Source organism: Stegodyphus dumicola, chromosome 4 (assembly GCF_044657685.1).
Source record: "Stegodyphus dumicola isolate Sdum_Otavi_A_Nest chromosome 4, ASM4465768v1".
Lineage (NCBI taxonomy): Eukaryota > Metazoa > Arthropoda > Arachnida > Araneae > Eresidae > Stegodyphus > Stegodyphus dumicola.
Genome location: NC_140771.1, coordinates 155,459,047 through 155,477,080, shown reverse-complemented (window position 1 = coordinate 155,477,080; position 18,034 = coordinate 155,459,047). Strand labels below are relative to the sequence as shown.

At 33.5% G+C, this 18,034-nt stretch overlaps 1 protein-coding gene across 1 annotated transcript in view; it reads left to right on the top strand.

The window, feature by feature from the left end:
• LOC146997729 (acetylcholine receptor subunit alpha-like 1) overlaps positions 1-18,034 on the top strand; it is a 562,185-nt gene that overhangs the window by 420,914 nt on the left and 123,237 nt on the right. The window contains exon 7 of the mRNA XM_085815630.1: positions 13,204-13,433. Within this exon, the coding sequence (XP_085671756.1) occupies positions 13,204-13,433 (230 nt within the window). The remainder of the gene's footprint in view (positions 1-13,203; positions 13,434-18,034) is intronic.

The following is an 18,034-nucleotide window of genomic DNA, read 5'->3' as shown; positions in this document are numbered from 1 at the left end:
AAAAACTGTTGAATTCTTCTGTAAGCATTAAATATTTCCTAATTTTATATAAAATATATGCTAAAAAGTTACCGATTTTAAGGTATAGAAGTTTGACTCTTAAATTTTAGCAGCAAAAAGAAAGCTAAATGCGATATACTGATCGAAATTCTTCAGTACATCGAAAATCAATCGAAATTCAAATTTAAAATGCTGTTTTGAAGAGAATGATTACTCATTCAGTACTATAAAATATTACTGATAGCCGAAATTTTAACAGTTGCTTCAGCACTAGTTAAACACGATGCACATTTTCATAATACATTTATTATGCATATAATATTAATTACAAATGATAAAGTGTTTAAGAACGTTATCAATATAAAAATTTAGATTTTAGTTTATCTTAATTTGGAACTTAAAAATATATTATAGAACAAAGTTATAAAATTGTGTCATGAACAAGTATCTTAACTAAATGTTTACGATCGGAATCGATAGACTTTAAAATCATCATTTATAAGCACCTAAATTAATATTCTTAATAAGTAAAAAATATTCCACTTTAAAATGTGGAAGAATTAAATCATAAAAAAGCTACATTAATATTTATTCTAAAATTATTTGATCTTAGTTCGCAGATTTAACAGTATTGTTTTTTAAAATGTTAAAAAATTACTATACAGTAATAGGAGGCCAAGAAAATTAATCTGTTTCCTTGTTAAAGAACTTAGATGGGGATTCTTACAGGTTATTCCTCTTCATTTCAAATGAGTTTATAAAATTTTACTTTACTAGGGCTATTTAAGTAATCTCAGATGAGAAAACAACGGTAATTGTAAGTATGAGGGAAATTCATTTGATATTACCAAAACAAAAACTGTGGTGACAGTAAAAAATCTGATTTTTTGATATTACAGGTAATTTAAGGTAATTTAAAGAGGTGCAATATATACATGTTAATATACCTGTATATATTGCACCTCTTTAATTTAATATAAGTAGTTTAAGTTAATATAAGTAGTTTAAATTACCTGCTTATAAAACTGTAAAAATGATCTGTATTATAGGTTTGACGGGAATCAGCAAGCGATTACTCAAACATCCTGAGTGTTGAAAGATTTAATTCACATGCCTGTACATTTAACAAATCATCAATTCAACTTTTAACAATAATGATAAATATGATAGAAAATAATTTCACATTAAAAGGTTACAATCTTATTTCACTTAATTGAGAAAAGTGACTAGATTGTCGGATGATTTTATTTTCTGCCTGTCTTAACGTTTTAAATACGAGTAAATAATAACAATATTTTTTAAATAATTAAAATAGTTATAGGTTTCAGCTTGAAATTTACGTTAAAGATAATAATAAAACTTGTAGAGTCATTAGGTTAATTGGAAGCCAGGCCATATGAAAAATATGCAACCGCCTTCGCCGGAAATCGAACCACGGACCTCTGGAATACCAGCCCAGCGTGGTACCGTTACACCACGAAGGCACGCTAGGGAAGTGGAAGAAATACCTTCTATACTCCCCTTTTTAAAGGGTGACTAGGGTTTTAGGGGACCTAGTCGCCAAATCCTGGGTGCGGAGAATCATCATCCACAATCCTTTTAGTTCGGGCAACACTTTAGAGACATTAGGTTAATTTGGAAGCCAGAGAGATGAAAAATTAGCAACCGCCTTCGCCGGGAATCGAACCACGGACCTCTGGAATACCGGCCCAGCGTGCTATCGTTACACCACGAAGGCACGCTGGGAAGGCTGGGAAGTGGGAGAAATACTTTATAAACTTGTAGGGTTTATATTTATTTTAACTAACATTTATTTTAAGTTTAAACTATCTTTCCTGTCAAGCCTTACTTTCTCCTGGAATTGCCAATGCCAGAGTATGTAAATTTTAGTAGAACGCGCAAAGTATTCAAATTGTCAGCGGAAGTAATTTGAGTTAAATAGAAGGGAAACGAGTTCGAAACTGTGCTTTCTTGCTTCACAAGCGTGAAGGTGGCTAGGCAGAAATTGAAGAACCGCGCGTTTCGGCCTGTGTGCTTGCCTCGGCAGATAGTTGAATCTTTCAACTTAATATTCAGAAAGTTTGCTGAAATATCAGCTGTATTTTAGAAAGCGTTTAGGTTAGTTACGTTTAGAGAGCCTCGTAGGTAGTAACTTGTTATTGTTCATTTTCAGTTTCTTATTTTTATTTTACCGCCGGGTCGGCGTAGTTTGTGAGCGTCAAGTGCACGCATCTGTAACTTCTAAAGTAGAATAAAAAGGGAGTTAACCCTTCTTAAGAGTTTTGTGTACTTTTCAGTTCATAGCAGTCACTATTATTGTTGCGTGTAGGTTGGGGTAGCGCAACACCACATTAGCCCCCGAACACTTGTCGAACTGAAATGGCCGAAAACTGGATGGAAGCTTCTGGACAAATCCAACAACTAGAAATGGCAAGCCAATTGGAAGGATTTGGATACCTGGTCCAGACGATGAGAGCATCAATCAAGCCAAACGTCAATTTCAACGGAAACAATTCGGTGGCGATATTCTTAGAAGGCCTCGAAAACCATTTCCTGCTCTACCCTGTGCCGGAAAGACAAAAAGTTGCCATTGCCACATCTGCACTAAGAGAACATGCCTCGCTATGGTGAAAGAATATAGGTAAATTTTTATTATGGGGATTCAGAGTCCAAACACATACCTTTGAAAATTTCAAAAAGTCATTATTAAAGGCCTTCCCCATAGTGAAAGACCAAGCAAAGCTAGAAGCCGAACTATATAGTTTTTATCAACGGAATATAGAAGAGTTGACGGACTTTATTCTGCGAAAAATTAAGCTGACAGATATGCTGTATGGGAAGAAACCCGACGCGGAGATTATTGAAATAATCTTACCAAGATTGCTACCTGCTGTTCAAGATTACTTCGAAATTAGAAACCCAAGCACATTGCAGGAACTCTTCGAGTTGGCGGTCAAGTTCCAAAATCGCAGAATAGCGGAAAAAGCTAGAGGGGCATCGTATTCTCAAGGTCTCCGAAGGCAATCTTCAAATGAGCAGACCGCAAATCGCTCTTATGGGGGAAAGAGCTATCAAGCTAACTCATCGAAGCTCGAAGGTCAAGGCCCAAAAAGGAAATTTGAAAACAACCGTCCGCGTACCCAGAAAGCAGAAGTTGAAAGGAAAGCTTTAAACGAGTAGAGGGGCCTGTAAAAGAGACCGGACCCTGGAAGTTTCGAAAAAACCCTCAAGAAGATACTTAAATACGGTCATCGTCAAAAACTCCCATCTACCAATTATACAATTATATATTATAATTATTATCTGGTTGGCGATGTACCAGTAGAAGCCCTCATCGATACAGGAGCAGAAGGTAATTTTATGAGTGATACATTTTATAAGAAGAATTTTAATAGGTAACGATTATTTAAAAATAAAAACACAGTAATCATAGCAGCGCAAGGACAAACTTGTCAATGTATTGGCAAATTATCATTACAAATACAAGTTAAAAACGAAAGCCTTAAAGTATTAATTTTTGTAGTAAAAAATTTGCAAAGTCCACTTATTTTAGGTATGGAGGTTTTAAAAGCCGCGAAGGCCAAACTGAATTTTCAGGAAAGTTCTATTGTGCTGGAGATGGATCGGAGGGTGGTTTAACCAGTGGAACAACCGCAAGTCGACCTTAGCCATTTGAATGACTATGAAAGCCAAGCCATCCAGCAAGTGATGAGTACTTTTTCAAACTTGTTTTCAGAACGGCCTGGTAACTGTCAAATTGTTACGCATGATATACAGTTAACTGCCGACAAACCCTGTAGGACTAAACCTTACCGCTATGATAAACAGAAAGAGCAAATCATCGAACAACACATTCAGGAAATGTTAAAGAACCAAATAATAACGCCCATAAATAGTGAGTACGCGAATCCAGTCGTACTATGTAGGAAAAAGAATGTATTTCCTCCTTCGGATAAAAGGGCTTGGAGGTTTGCATCGATTACAGAAAGCTTAATAGTGTTACTAAATTCCCAGTTTACCCTTTGCCGGTTATAGAGGAAATTATTAGAAAGATTAAGTCTACGAGATACATGACTACGTTGGACTTAACGTCTGGCTACTATCAAATAGCTATGAGACCCGAAGACATACATAAAACCGCCTTTATAACAAAATCGGGCACTTATGCATTTTTACGCATGCCCTTTGGGTTGTGTGGGGCCCCGTCAACATTCCAGAGAGCTATGGACATTGTTCTAAAGCCTGTCCTAGGAAAATCGACTAATCTATCTAGATGATATAATTATAACGAGTAATACGTTGGAACAACATATTAAAGACTTAGAAGAAATTTTTAAATTATTAAGAGGCCGGTCTTACAATTAAGGCATCAAAATGCAAGTTCGCAACTAAAGAACTTAAATATCTGGGTTATAAAAGTTCGCAAAAGGGTATAAAAACTCAGGATTCAAAAATAAAAGCCATCAAGAATTTCCCACCTCCCAACACCGCCAAGAAACTTTCTTCTTTCCTTAGGTTATGTTCTTATTATCGGTCGTTCATAAAAGATTTTGCTAATATTGTTGAACCCTTGTTAGTAATTAAAAGAAAGAAAAGTAAATTCACGTGGACAGCAGAAGCAAATACTGCATTTGAAAGGTTAAAAGAAACGCTCATCAATGCCCCTATTTTGAAATTCCCGGAGGGTGACGAAAATTTGCAAATTGCAGCAGATGCGTCGGACTATGCTGTAGGTGCTGTTCTCATGCAAAATGGCTATCCTTTGGCATTTTTTAGTAAAACTTTGAACCCTACGCAAAGGAATTATACAGCTACAGAGAGAGAAACATTAGCCGTATTAATGGCTGTACACAAATTTCGAGTTTATTTCGGCAAAGCGCCAGTAACAGTCTTTTCGGATCATGCGGCTGTTGGTAGACTTTACTCGGGGAAAAACCTAACGCCCAGGTTAATAAGATGGGCTTTAAAACTTCAAGACTATAACCTCATAATTAAATATAAACCGGGTAAGGAAAACAATGTAGCTGACGCACTATCTCGTATAAAACTGGACGATGAAGGAAATGAACTCAAATGCGCTGTGTTGACTTCAAAAATTTTAGATTCTAAAGAAACAATTATTGCTGAATTGAAAGCTGATCCTGAATTTGGAAGTATCTATGCGTATTTGAAAGACCCCGAAAACTTTGAACACACAGATATCGATTCAATAAGAAATAGAGCAGAAAACTATGAAATAATAGATAATTTATTATTTTATACGAAAACAACAAACGAAAATTTCAAATACAAACCAGTCATCCCAGCCCCGCTTCGATTAAGCATTTTGAAGGAATTACACGACGCGAAAACAGCGGGTCATTTAGGGGTCAGAAAGACTTTAAAAAGGGTACGCGAGGCGGTATATTTCCCGCAATTATACAAAATAGTAACTGCGTATGTCAGGTCCTGCAATCAATGTCAGTTAATAAATGATATTAATTACAGCCCGGCCGGGTACTTAAATAGCATTCGCGCTACATTTCCGAATGAAATTTTAGGCATAGATCTTGCTCCTTTCCCCCAGAGTGAGTTAAATAAAAATCGTTTTCTTTTAGTAATTGTAGATCATTTTTCAAAATGGACAGAAATAGTTCCACTTAAACGCGCATCAGCCAAAACTGTCGCAGATGCATTTTTACACAGATACATTTTAAAATACGGTGCACCGATAAAAGTCATTAGCAATAACTGTAAACAATTCGTTAGTCAAATATTTGAAAACATTTGCACTGGACTTGGCATACGCCATATCAAAATGGTTCCGTATAGACCACAGGCAAACATAGGAGAAAGAGTTAATAAAAATTATGTAAAAATAATTCGCAGTTACGTTAGCACACATCACAAGCGCTGGGATGGCTACATAAATGAGTTAGCTGATGCTTTAAGAACAGCAAATCATGATACTACGGGAAAAACTCCAGCAGAATTATTCTTAGGACGGAAGTTAATTACGCCACTAGATAAATTATTCTTTGTGCAACAAAGAGAGCAAGAGTTCAAACAAAAAGATGTGCAAAAACTCATTGACCAGGTGGTTAAAAGCTCGGATACGGCAAGAAATAATAGACAGAAATTATACTATGATAGAAAACGCCGTGAAGCGCATTTTAAAGTTGGGGATAAAGTATTGAAGTGGAAATTTTCTTTATAAAGTGCCCAAGACAATTTTACTGCAAAGTTAGCTCTAAAATTTGAAGGCCCCTATGTAATTCAGGAAATCAAGGGAGTCGTATTGTACCTTAAGCACGAGAGAGGGGAAATCTGTAAAGCAAGTCCCGACCAGGTGAAAAAATATTATAATCAAAATTATTTTGAAATCCTTAAAAGTTTCTTGCAGGACTCAAGCGTAAAAGAAGTAGAAGGTCCAGAAGTAACGTCACCCGTTCCACCACGCAAGAAGCAGAGAACTGAAGAGAAACCTAGCCCTTCTACAAGTCATGCGACGGTACAGAAAAAAAGAAATGAAAACGGTCAAACTCCAGCATTTAAGAAATACAAGAAAGCAAAGCCGCCGCGTAAAGAAGCTTTGGTAAAGAGGAAAAGACCACCTACAACGTATCGCAGTAGAAATTCTGCATCGAAGGAAAACCCTTCCAGGGCCAGATAGTCAGGAGCAAACAAGGCCGCCGTTCACGAGAATAAAAAGACAGCAGGAGGAACGAAAAGACCTTCACCAACAGAAGAAATTCAAGCACGATTCCAGACCGGAGGACGCCAAGACCAGCCGTCCAGGGGCAAAACGGAAAAGACAGCAACCCGACGACTACCACTCCAAGATGCCTGCATACAGAGGGCGAAAAAGAAAAATCAACATGGACGAAACTCGAAAAACACAAAGGAGACGACTGACTTCAATGAATTCCATAACGTGGGAACAGTTCTGCCAGAAGAGGATGTCGGAGTTCCAATCATCGAAAACTCAAAGATAAGTTAAAATCTTCTATAAATTTTTCTTTTGTTCCGAAATGTTATGCGTAAATACGAAGTTCTATGTTTTGACGGAAGTCAATTTGTCTCGGTTGAGACTTAGTTTTGTTTTACTTTATTTAGCTAAGGCAAAAAGTATTATTTTCTTTAAGTATAAAATCTAAGAACAAGCAGTTCCTGTTGGTCGAAAGACTAATTCTGTTATGTTAAAGCTAAAATTTGGCCGAAAGTAAAATAACTTCGTATTCTTGTATTAATGAGAAATTTAGTTTCAGTGCCGCCAGCTTGGCGAAGAATGCGTGAAGTAAAAATTTATTTTTCTCTTATTCATTTTATGGTAAATTGTAAAAATCATATGTATTAGAATTTTGTAAATATACGTAAATACTTGAAAGTTATGTAAAAGTAGAATTTAGTCTAGAAGCATAAAATTTTAGAAGCTAAAAGTAAATACTCGAAAGAAATGAATTAAAGTTTAAGTATTAAACAGCAGATAAAATCATGCTTTAGAGCGAAAGCCTGCATGTCTAAAGATGAATGAGGGGGAAGTTAGAATGAATGGGTTTTGTAGGGTTCTCCACCTACACTTGAATTTTAAGAATGTTAAAATAGCTCATCGAGTTTTAGAATGTCGAGTAAGGTGTGTCTATTTGGTCTTTGAATTCTAACAAATCATTGTGGCTAGGGGATGTGTTGCAATACCAAAACACGAATATTCCCGTTTGACACCACACATGGTGGAGAACCAGGGTAAAGTTAAATTCATGTTTGAATACTTGAATGAATGTGAATTAAGCAGTAATTAAGAAAAATAAAACGAACAAAAACTTTATTCAGTGTCAAGAAAGTGTAAATTATAATGCATTTAGAAAGATACTGATACTTATTCCATCCAGATGCTGGAAGTACGAGAACATATTGATTGCTGAAGTCCAGGAAATGTTACTGTAAGAAGAGAGGGTAAAATTATTATCTACAGAAATTTATTCTAATTTGTAAGAAAACAGTTTGTTTTATGTAAACGAGGCTCTTAGTTCAGAATATGGAAACTTTTCAACAGGTCGTTTCTAGGACCTGCTTCCAAGTTTACCAAATTCTGGCAGCGGCAAATGTAGGGTTTATATTTATTTTAACTAACATTTATTTTAAGTTTAAACTATCTTTCCTGTCAAGCCTTACTTTTCCCTGGAATTGCCAATGCCAGAGTATGTAAATTTTAGTAGAACGCGCAAAGTATTCAAATTGTCAGCGGAAGTAATTTGAGTTAAATAGAAGGGAAACGAGTTCGAAACTGTGCTTTCTTTCTTCACGAGCGTGAAGGTGGCTAGGTAGAAATTGAAGAACCGCGCGTTTCGGCCTGTGTGCTTGCCTCGGCAGATAGTTGAATCTTTCAACTTAACATTCAGAAAAGTTTGTTGAAATATCAGCTGTATCTTAGAACGCGTTTAGGTTAGTTACGTTTAGAGAGCCTCGTAGGTAGTAACATGTTATTATTCATTTTTAGTTTCTTATTTTTATTTTACCGCCGGGTCGGCGTAGTTTCTGAGCGTCAAGTGCACGCATCTGTAACTTCTAAAGTAGAATAAAAAGGGAGTTAAACCCTTCTTAAGAGTTTTGTGTCCTTTCCAGTTCATAGCAGTCACTATTATTGTTGCGTGTAGATTGGGGCCGCGCAACACCACAAACTAAAAATGCTTTCCGACGGAAAATATAGTAATATTTCGATATTTGCAAATTTCTAACACGACGTCTCTAATACAAGGGCAGAATTCGCTCACCAATAGTCGGAAAATGAAGATTACGGTTTTCCGAGCCTTAGTTGCAAAAGCTCTTAAAATCGTAATTGAATTTGTATTTTCTCTTGCACTAGATAACAGTCTGAGTGCAAGAAAATTTCAGTGAAGGAAATAGCTATACATCTGCGATTACATATAATAATAATGTTTGGCGAAAGCGGAGGCTAGTACCCGAAGCATACTACTCATGTACCTATAATATCTATTAAACAAACTCTATCCAAAATATCACAAATTTGGTATTGAAAATCGTTACGTCAGTATTCTGTTCTGAGTTGTTTCTTTTAATTCTATTTAATATATGGATTATTTTTATCAAGTCCTCATACAACCACTTCATTCACTTTTACATAGTGAAAATTTATATAACTTAATCTATCAAATATAAGGCTATTCATTTTCATGACTAGCAAATTTGATATGGCCTTAAGATTCCATAGCATCAGTCTTAATAGACCTATTGCAGTAACTTAACTTCAAGATATTGGTAAGATATGTTTTCCGAATCTAGTAATATACTTAAAAGGTTTTCTTTTATGCACAATCAAAAATGATTTAAAATGCTTATTATCCGTCTGATAAGCAGATCTTGAATGCTAGTACGGACACCTTGGTATTTCCTGGTTACAACTAACGTAACTCAGTAAACGATACATAAATTACGTAATAAAATGAAGACAGTGAATTAACTTCTAAATTCCTTTTTCAGTTTGTTGGAGACGGCAATAATCATACAGAAAACATTTAAGTTTTATACGTATTTTCCACTAGAAATTCAAGTTATAAACGTTTCTTATAAATCTTACATCACATTATTGCTAGTTTAATTAAATCAGTTTTTGCTGCGCTGTATTTTCTCCAATGAGAACAATTTAGTTTAGTACGAAACGTGCTTTCCATTTAGAAGAATTTCAAGAACCATAGCATATTTAAAATCTTACTTCCTTAAAAAGGGAGTTAAACTGACAAGCAAAAGAAATTATTTGCCCATTTCAAAAGGATTAACTGAAAGTTGAGTCTAGATGCATATTAAGTCTACAGTGCTCTAAGAAAGATATTTAATTCCCCCGTTCTCGAAAATCCTCTTTTGTTTTAAATAAACTTTATTAACATATAATTTTTAATAATGTATACACAGTTTCCACATAAAAATCTTTACTGACCTATATTTTTGCAACCACTGGTCGTACACATATACTTATTTGTAAAAAAAATGTTTCAAGTAATGTAAATATTCACATTTTCGCATTTTTATATTTAAAAATATCAATTTTTAAAAATTACAAAATCTAACTTATTATATGTTCTCCGGTCCCCATTTAGGAAAATTTTATACATATTATAAAAAGTAAAACACGAACTTTTGATCATCATAAGACAAAATTGGCCGAGATATTACATTATAAATTTGCTTATAATATTCAGAGGCTGTATACAAATTGAAGAGCGAAATGTTTGCATTTGTACAAAACTAAAATTAAAATATCAGTTTTTAAAAACATTTCCAATTTAATAAATTAATAAATTATTTAATAATAAATTAAGTGACGAGCATTTCTAAGCAGATTGTTAAGCATTTAGCGCAATGTGTGTATTAAACAATGTGAATATATATATATATATATATATATATGTATGTGTGTGTGTGTGTGAACAATATATATAGCATGATGACGCATTTATCACAACGGAGGTTAAAAATCACAAAATCACTTAATATTCCAGATATATCTTTATTACTTGTTGCACTTCACAATGGCGGCCAGTCTGCATCCCACAATTTTGATGATGGCGCATTACATTTTTAACAAAAGCAGCCAAGCAAGCGATGTCCTTCAGCCTGCAAGCATAGGCAGAGAAAGAGGGAGGGTAATGATACTTTGGTGTTTTTCCTGGCATTCAGCAAGATGATTTGTTCCTGCTCTTGCCAGTATTCTCGGAGAATCCCCACTGAGCCTGGCATATGATGAAGTCCGAAGATGAGAGTTCTCCATACGAGGTAGAATTGAAGAAGTGATGAAGAAGAAGCCCTTTGTTTCGATGTTTTGAAATCAACGCATGAAGACTGGTCACGTGGTGGTGGCGAGTCCGAAACTCCTAACTTGCCAACTACTGTACAAAGTAAGACATACAGGATACAAACAGTAAAAGAAGAATCAAGTAAAAGTTCACTATTTACATTATATACGATAGACAGTCAGCTCTTAAAGAACGGAAATAAATATCGAGGGAGGGTAGTAGGATTGCAACAGTATTTATAGTAAAATTTTCGTTTATCTTATTGGCCGAAACTTATAGGCAATGCAGAAGTTTCAAGATGACATAATGCGGAATACGTTTTCAGATATGACGCATTACTTGAGACAAAGTACCCAAATTAAAAATGAGCAATTAAGAGGCATTTTAAATTATAATTTTGATTTGCATTTTTTTTATCTTACACACACATATATATAATATGTGCGTAAATATATATATATATCCTATATATATTTTCAAAGCAGAGATCTTATTCACATAATTATAAAACTCGTGCTATAGTTGCAGATTCGTGTTCGTATATATATATATATCGCATTGTATATACATACATATACATATATGTATTCAAAGTAGAGGTTTTATTCACAGAATCATAAAATTCGTGTTATAGAAAAGACACCGATATGAATTGGCACAAAGCCACTTTGTACCATTAGTTGGACAAAAATTAAAGCATTTCAAGTTTACCGAAATTTTTATATGATTATTAGATACTGATTCGAAAGTAATGAAGCTTCTTAAGAACTTTAGTAAAATATTTTTAACGTTTGAACACTTATTAATTATTTGTGTGCAAATTCTTTCGGCGTACTACTTGTAATAAAATTATAGACTAAATATTAGTGAATTATAAAAGAATATCAACGAATTGCATTTAAAGGAAAAAAACAAACTTCAAATTATTTTGATTAACCAGCTCAGAAGTCTTGGAAATGACATCAAATATCCCATATTTTGAAATTAAATACCTCTGTCAACTTCTGTAGTATGGCAATAAAACTTTTGTATTTTATTTTTCACATCCAGTATGAAATGTATTTAAATATAAGTATAGTAATCCGTTAAGTTAAATAAAAAGTTGTGTTTCGTAATTCTTATAAAATGTGTTTTTCTAGTTTAAAAATGCCGCAACATTCATTTCTGCGTCATTTCAAACATTTTTGTAATTAAAGTTTGTGGCTACGACCAACATTTGCGAAACTAAATGTAGATAAGCAGTTTGCGGGCACGGTGTTTTTAATCATAATAAAATATTTTAAATATGGATTTAAAAAACTACTTCCTTTGATGCATGTAAAATTACTAATATTAGGAAACGGATAAATATTTAAGATTTTATTTATTTTAATATTTAACAAAAAGAATACTTCTTAAATATTAAAATAATTAGAAATTAAATATTTATAATTTTTCTCTTAATAAAACTAAGAAATTGAAGCCTGGAAGCCTTCTGACTTGAAAGAATGTCATTCTTAGGATCTTGGTTTATTTTAATGAGTCACTGATGAGCTCTTAATTATACTACCGGTTATTTTCTTTTTATAATACTTTAATGTTTCTGTTTTTTTTTGTTTTTTTTTTTTTTATCAATGCTGAAAACATCTCTATTGTTACAAATAATTTACTTTATCTAGCCACTTTACTTAATTCAATTAAACATCTACGAAGAGTCAGCAAAAAAATATACTGAAATGGAATTTCCGTCATGAAAAAGACACCTTTACTTTTTAAATACAATTTCCATCATGCTTATTTCCATAGCAAAAAAAAAAAAAAAAAAAAAAAAAAAAAAGGAAATTATTACGTGATGTATAAATTTTATGTGCAGTATTATTAATGTAAATAGATGTGAATAAATATAAAACATTTATTTTACGAATACTTTTAAATATATAAGCTTTAGTTACGAAAAATATAAAAAAAATGAAAATTGAATAGTTAAAAATTTAATCGATTTTAAAGCAATAAATAAATTTAAAACAATTTCAATTCTACGTTTTCTTATTTGTTTGTTGACAAATATAACAAAACAATGAGGGCTGTCTGTCAAGCAGAAGGGACGAGTTCTGGTAGGACTTTCGGGGCGAGGGGAATTGACTTGACTCATACTTATGTTCCACATGAAAATAAATGTTAACTTCGTGTAGGCTTAAATATTATAAGCATGCATTTTAATGAATTAATTACAAGTGATACTTTACAATCAATGCATTGTAATTAGAAGTTTACTACAATAACTTCAGATGTCAATACAGATTAGAAATATATTCATTTTAAAATAAGTCATTTCTGTTTTGATAATATATTACTCTTGAGTAGTGGAATTAGCAAAATCTAATCATAAGATTTTGATTTGCTGCTAAGATCTAATTTTTACGTCTGCTACTTTCAGTGGAAGGAATGGATCCCAAAATTGCTAGAATGGTTCGAGAATCATCTTCGTCTCTGTTGGATCTGCGTTCAGAGAAATCCTATACGGAAGACCCAGGAATAATTATTAGAGATTTGGATTCTAGTCCGGGCGTCGTGGAGAGAAGATTGTACCCCCGACAAATTCTCCGGTCAATTCAAAACGCTATGTTCATCGCCCAGCACATTGATAACGAAGACGACTTTGGCATGGTAAGTGGCTAATTCAATCATACACTTCTCATAACTATGTCGGCACCATCAAGGTGAATTAAATGAGTGACATGCTGTCCAATCAAGAGGTTGCGTGTTTCAAGTCAATCGATATGCAGAAGTGCTTAATTTCAACATTAATGGCGCATTAAATCTATAAACTGCTTTCTAATGCTATCTAGATTATGTAGATGATCTCTGAAATGGCATTAAAAATACCACGAAGTTTAAAGAGTACCTGTCCATACAAGAGATTATTTGGATTAATAAAAACATTATTCAATAATACATCTCAGTTTTAGCATATAAATTAGAAATAATGCAGGAAAATTCATTGTAGTTACAGTGTATAAAACCTTTTATACACTGTAACTTTAAAATAGGCATTTCAAAATCATAACGATACATGGCCCCTTAATAAAGAAAGTAACCTGTGTCCTCATCACTGCACACAATTAAATGTCAGAAAAAGAAAAGAGGTGACCTCAGCACTTCTTATCGTGGTTATGAGGCAAGCCATAAGGACGGGAAATGACCTTAAAATGCCTATCCTTAAAGTAACAGAAAATAGCTAATAGCTTCAGTTTAGAGTACAGGTAAACAAAAACATCTTTGTAGCTTTTACATACAATAACTCAGATGGCAGTAACAGAGAGAAAGGTTACACAATGCAAGTTATAATAATATCTGCACCTGAATGTGAAGAATTAGGAATAATATTTAAAGAACTATATTATGTAAAGTGGACATGTTCTATGTTAAAATAACCCAGTAACAGAGTGTTAAAGCTTAATAATAATAAACATGTTATATTAAATTTTGGAATTCGGAAAAATGGCACTAGCTAACAGAATATAACACTTTTGATTGTTAAATGGAAGTGATGTGACGATTTTCATAGACATTTTCCAGGTGATTTCAAAATATTTTATAAAACTCTTCCTCGCCAGGTTTTTTTTCATTTATTGCATTAGGACAAACAGTAATAAAAATAAATATGAAAAAAAATTATATAAGCAAAAATAAATAGGGGGCAAAGAAATTTTTTTTACTTGAAAATTGATGAGTATGTACACAAGTATACAAAAATCAGCATTAATACATTTTACAAATTCTTGCTGACTAGTGTAATTTAAAGTTTTTTATTGTTATTCTGGCTAAAGGAGAAGAAAGAATGAAGAAACACATGAATATTAGTATTGTTTTCCGATAGTAGGCCTCAGCATCTAATTTATTTGTCTCATCAGCATGAGCAACAATCAAGGTGGGTGTTTTATCTAATGCTAAAGACGTAACTTGTTTTCACAAAAAATGATGAAGGATCAGGAAGCATATTCACTGTTAAAATTTGAAGACATGCCACTGGATACGGAACGCCACTGAATATCGAAACGGTGAGACTTGCCGATCTCTTGGCATGATGATAGGAAAGCTGGATGCCAAAACTTGGACTCAGTTTCGAATTACGTAGGAAGATTTAATGTTTCTAGGTGTGTTCTTTCCGAAGATAGCTCGAACTTATTTAATGATACTTAACTTCAGTAAGTGGACTGTAATATTAACAATAACAATTTTATTTTAACAAAAACAACATTATTGAATACTAGCACACGCATGTGCTTATAGTTACCTATGTAACTTAGCTAAGAGCGAGCAACCATATGCTCTTACATCAAGTCAGAAATCATTCATACTAATAAAGCAAAAACGAAATAACTTTAGGGTTACACTAAATCCAAACTCTGCTTGGCGTAAAACAATGCTGCCAAGCAATACTCTTTCAGACACCGAACATCCCGCCCGGCGTTGAAATATTAATTTCAATACAATAAGTAAAATTCAAAAAAATAATAAATGTTCATACAATACAAAATGATACAGTGTAAATTAATGCACAAATTATAATACAAGTAATTACAATGTGAAAAGAACAAATATTATGGATTACAATTCAAACCTTCAAATAAACATAAAAATTCGTACATTATTTCTCAATTGGCAGTACAGCAATTTTAGTAACTGCTCGTTTATAAATACCATTTTTGGTTTTGACAGAGACAACTCGCACAAGGTTGTCCTTCCCATAAAACACATCTACAATTCTCCCTAACAACCATTTACAGGTAGGAAGATTTTCTTCCTTAATCACTACCATATCCCCTATTTTAATATTTTGTTTAGCAATCATCCATTTATTTCTTTGAATCAAAGTGTTCAAGTAATTATTAGTCCAGTTCTTCCATATATTTTGTACCATTTTTGTAGTTTTTTGTCATAAACTAAGTCTGTTATTATCTACTTCTGTTAAATTGGGTTCAATTATTGAATTGATCGGTCGACCTATAAGGAAATGACCAGGGGTCAAAACATTTAAATCATCAATATTAGAAGTTAACGGTGTAAGAGGGCGAGAATTTAAGATTCCCTCTACTTGAACTGTTACTGTCAAAAATTCTTCGTAGGTTAATACTGAATTTCCTACTGTTCGTTTAAAATGAAATTTAAAGGATTTTACTCCTGCTTCAGATAGACCATTAAATTTTGGTGCTCTTGGGGGTATAAACTTCCATTGTATACCTTCCTCGGCTAGAAAATTAGCTAAAGTTCCATTCTGCTTTAGAAAAATACTCATTAATTTTTTTTATTTCTGTATTTGCACTAACAAAGTTTTTTGCATTGTCACTAAATATTTTTTTTGGTTTACCTCGTCGGGCAAAGAACCTCTTCAGACAAGCAATGAATGCTTCTGCGGTTAAGTCATTGACAATCTCTAGATGAATTGCTTTTGTCACCATACAAACAAAAATACAAACATATATCTTATGATAGTTACCCTTGCGTTGCCCTTTGTACTTTATCAAAAATGGGCCGCAGTAATCAATAGCACAACAATTAAATGTAAAGTTAATATTAATTCTCTCTTTAGGTAATTCTCCCATTAGTTGTTGAGAAATTATTGGTTTTGCCTTAAAGCAAATTATGCAGCTTTGGACTATCTTTCTAGCTATATTCCTGCCATTAATGGGCCAATAAATTTGTCTAATAGAATTTAATAGTGATTGTGGACCATTATGAAAATCCTTTTCATGAAAATAAATAAATATAAGTTCAGTTAACTTATTCTTGGCAGGCAAAATAATGGGATGTCTTTGACTATAACTTAAATTAGAATTCTTTATCCTACCACCTACCCTTAACAGACCTTTTTCATCTAAGAAGGGATCAAAATATTTTAACTTACTCCTTGATGTTATCTGTAGACCTTTCTGCAACAAAGAAATTTCTTCTGCAAAATACTTACCTTGGATATATTTAAGGAGTGTATTCCTTGACAGCTCCATTTCATCCATACTAATACTACCTGTTCGTTTCTCACTTGTGTTCCTACAGTTGTAGATAAATCTGAAAAGTAAACTAAGAATTCGTATTAGTTTCAAGAAATCATTAGTTATTTTTAGGGAGTCATCAAAGAATGAATCAGTTTTTAAAGTCAACAAGGAAGTCGTAACTGGTTTCAGTTCTGAAGAATAAAGCTCATCACTAAGTCCATTTTTATCTTGAAAATTGTCCTTGTTTAAAAACTCAGGACCTTTCCACCACAGCTTGTTAGATCCAAGAGTTGTAGCATCTGATCCTCTGGAAATGATGTCGGCTGGGTTCATTTCTGAAGACATATGTCCCCACTGATAGTTAGAAGTAAGTTGTTGAATTTGTGAGACTCTATTACTCACAAAGGTTTTCAAAAGATGCGGTGATGTATTGATCCAGGCTAAAGCAATGCTTGAATCTGACCAGAGCTTAACGTCATCAATTTTGAGTTTCAAAGCTTCTAAAACCTTTTGCATAAGTTTGGACAGGAGTAGACATGCTGATAGTTCTAATCTAGGAATAGTCATAGTCTTGATTGGTGCTACACGAGATTTGCTACAAAGAAGTTTACTACAATATTCACCAGGGCTTGTAATGCTTTGAAGATATATCACTGCCCCAAATGCCTTCTCGGAGGCATCCGCAAATCCCTGTAAAATGAGCATTGAAAAGGTCTCTTTTAAAATGCAACGAGGTACTTGTATATTTTCTATACTCTGAAGAGTTTTAATAAGCACATTCCATTCATTGGCAAGATGTGGTGGTAACTGTTCCGCCCAGTCTAGCTTAAGCAACCAAAGTGCTTGCATGAATATCTTTGCCTTGCTAATAATAGGACCGAGTAGGCCTAAAGGATCATATAATCTCGCTATTTGAGATAAAACATCTCTCTTCGTAACATCAGGCTTTTCATTAACAGTAACTTTATATTGCAATGTATCCTTCTTATTATTCCACAACATACCTTACGTCTTCACAGTTGTATTACTATTACGATCAAATGAAAAATTCTGTAAATCAGACTTCTGAGAATCAAAACTAGTACACCACTTGTGTAGCTTCATTCCTCCTCTTTGGAGCAATTCTGTCAAATCTTTCTGGAGCTGAATGCATTCCTTCAAATTTGAAGATCCAGTAAGACAGTCGTCTACATAGAAATCTTCCAAGACCACTTTCGATGCTACAGGAAAATCATTTTCTTCATCCTTCGCTAACTGTTGAAGAGTCCTTTG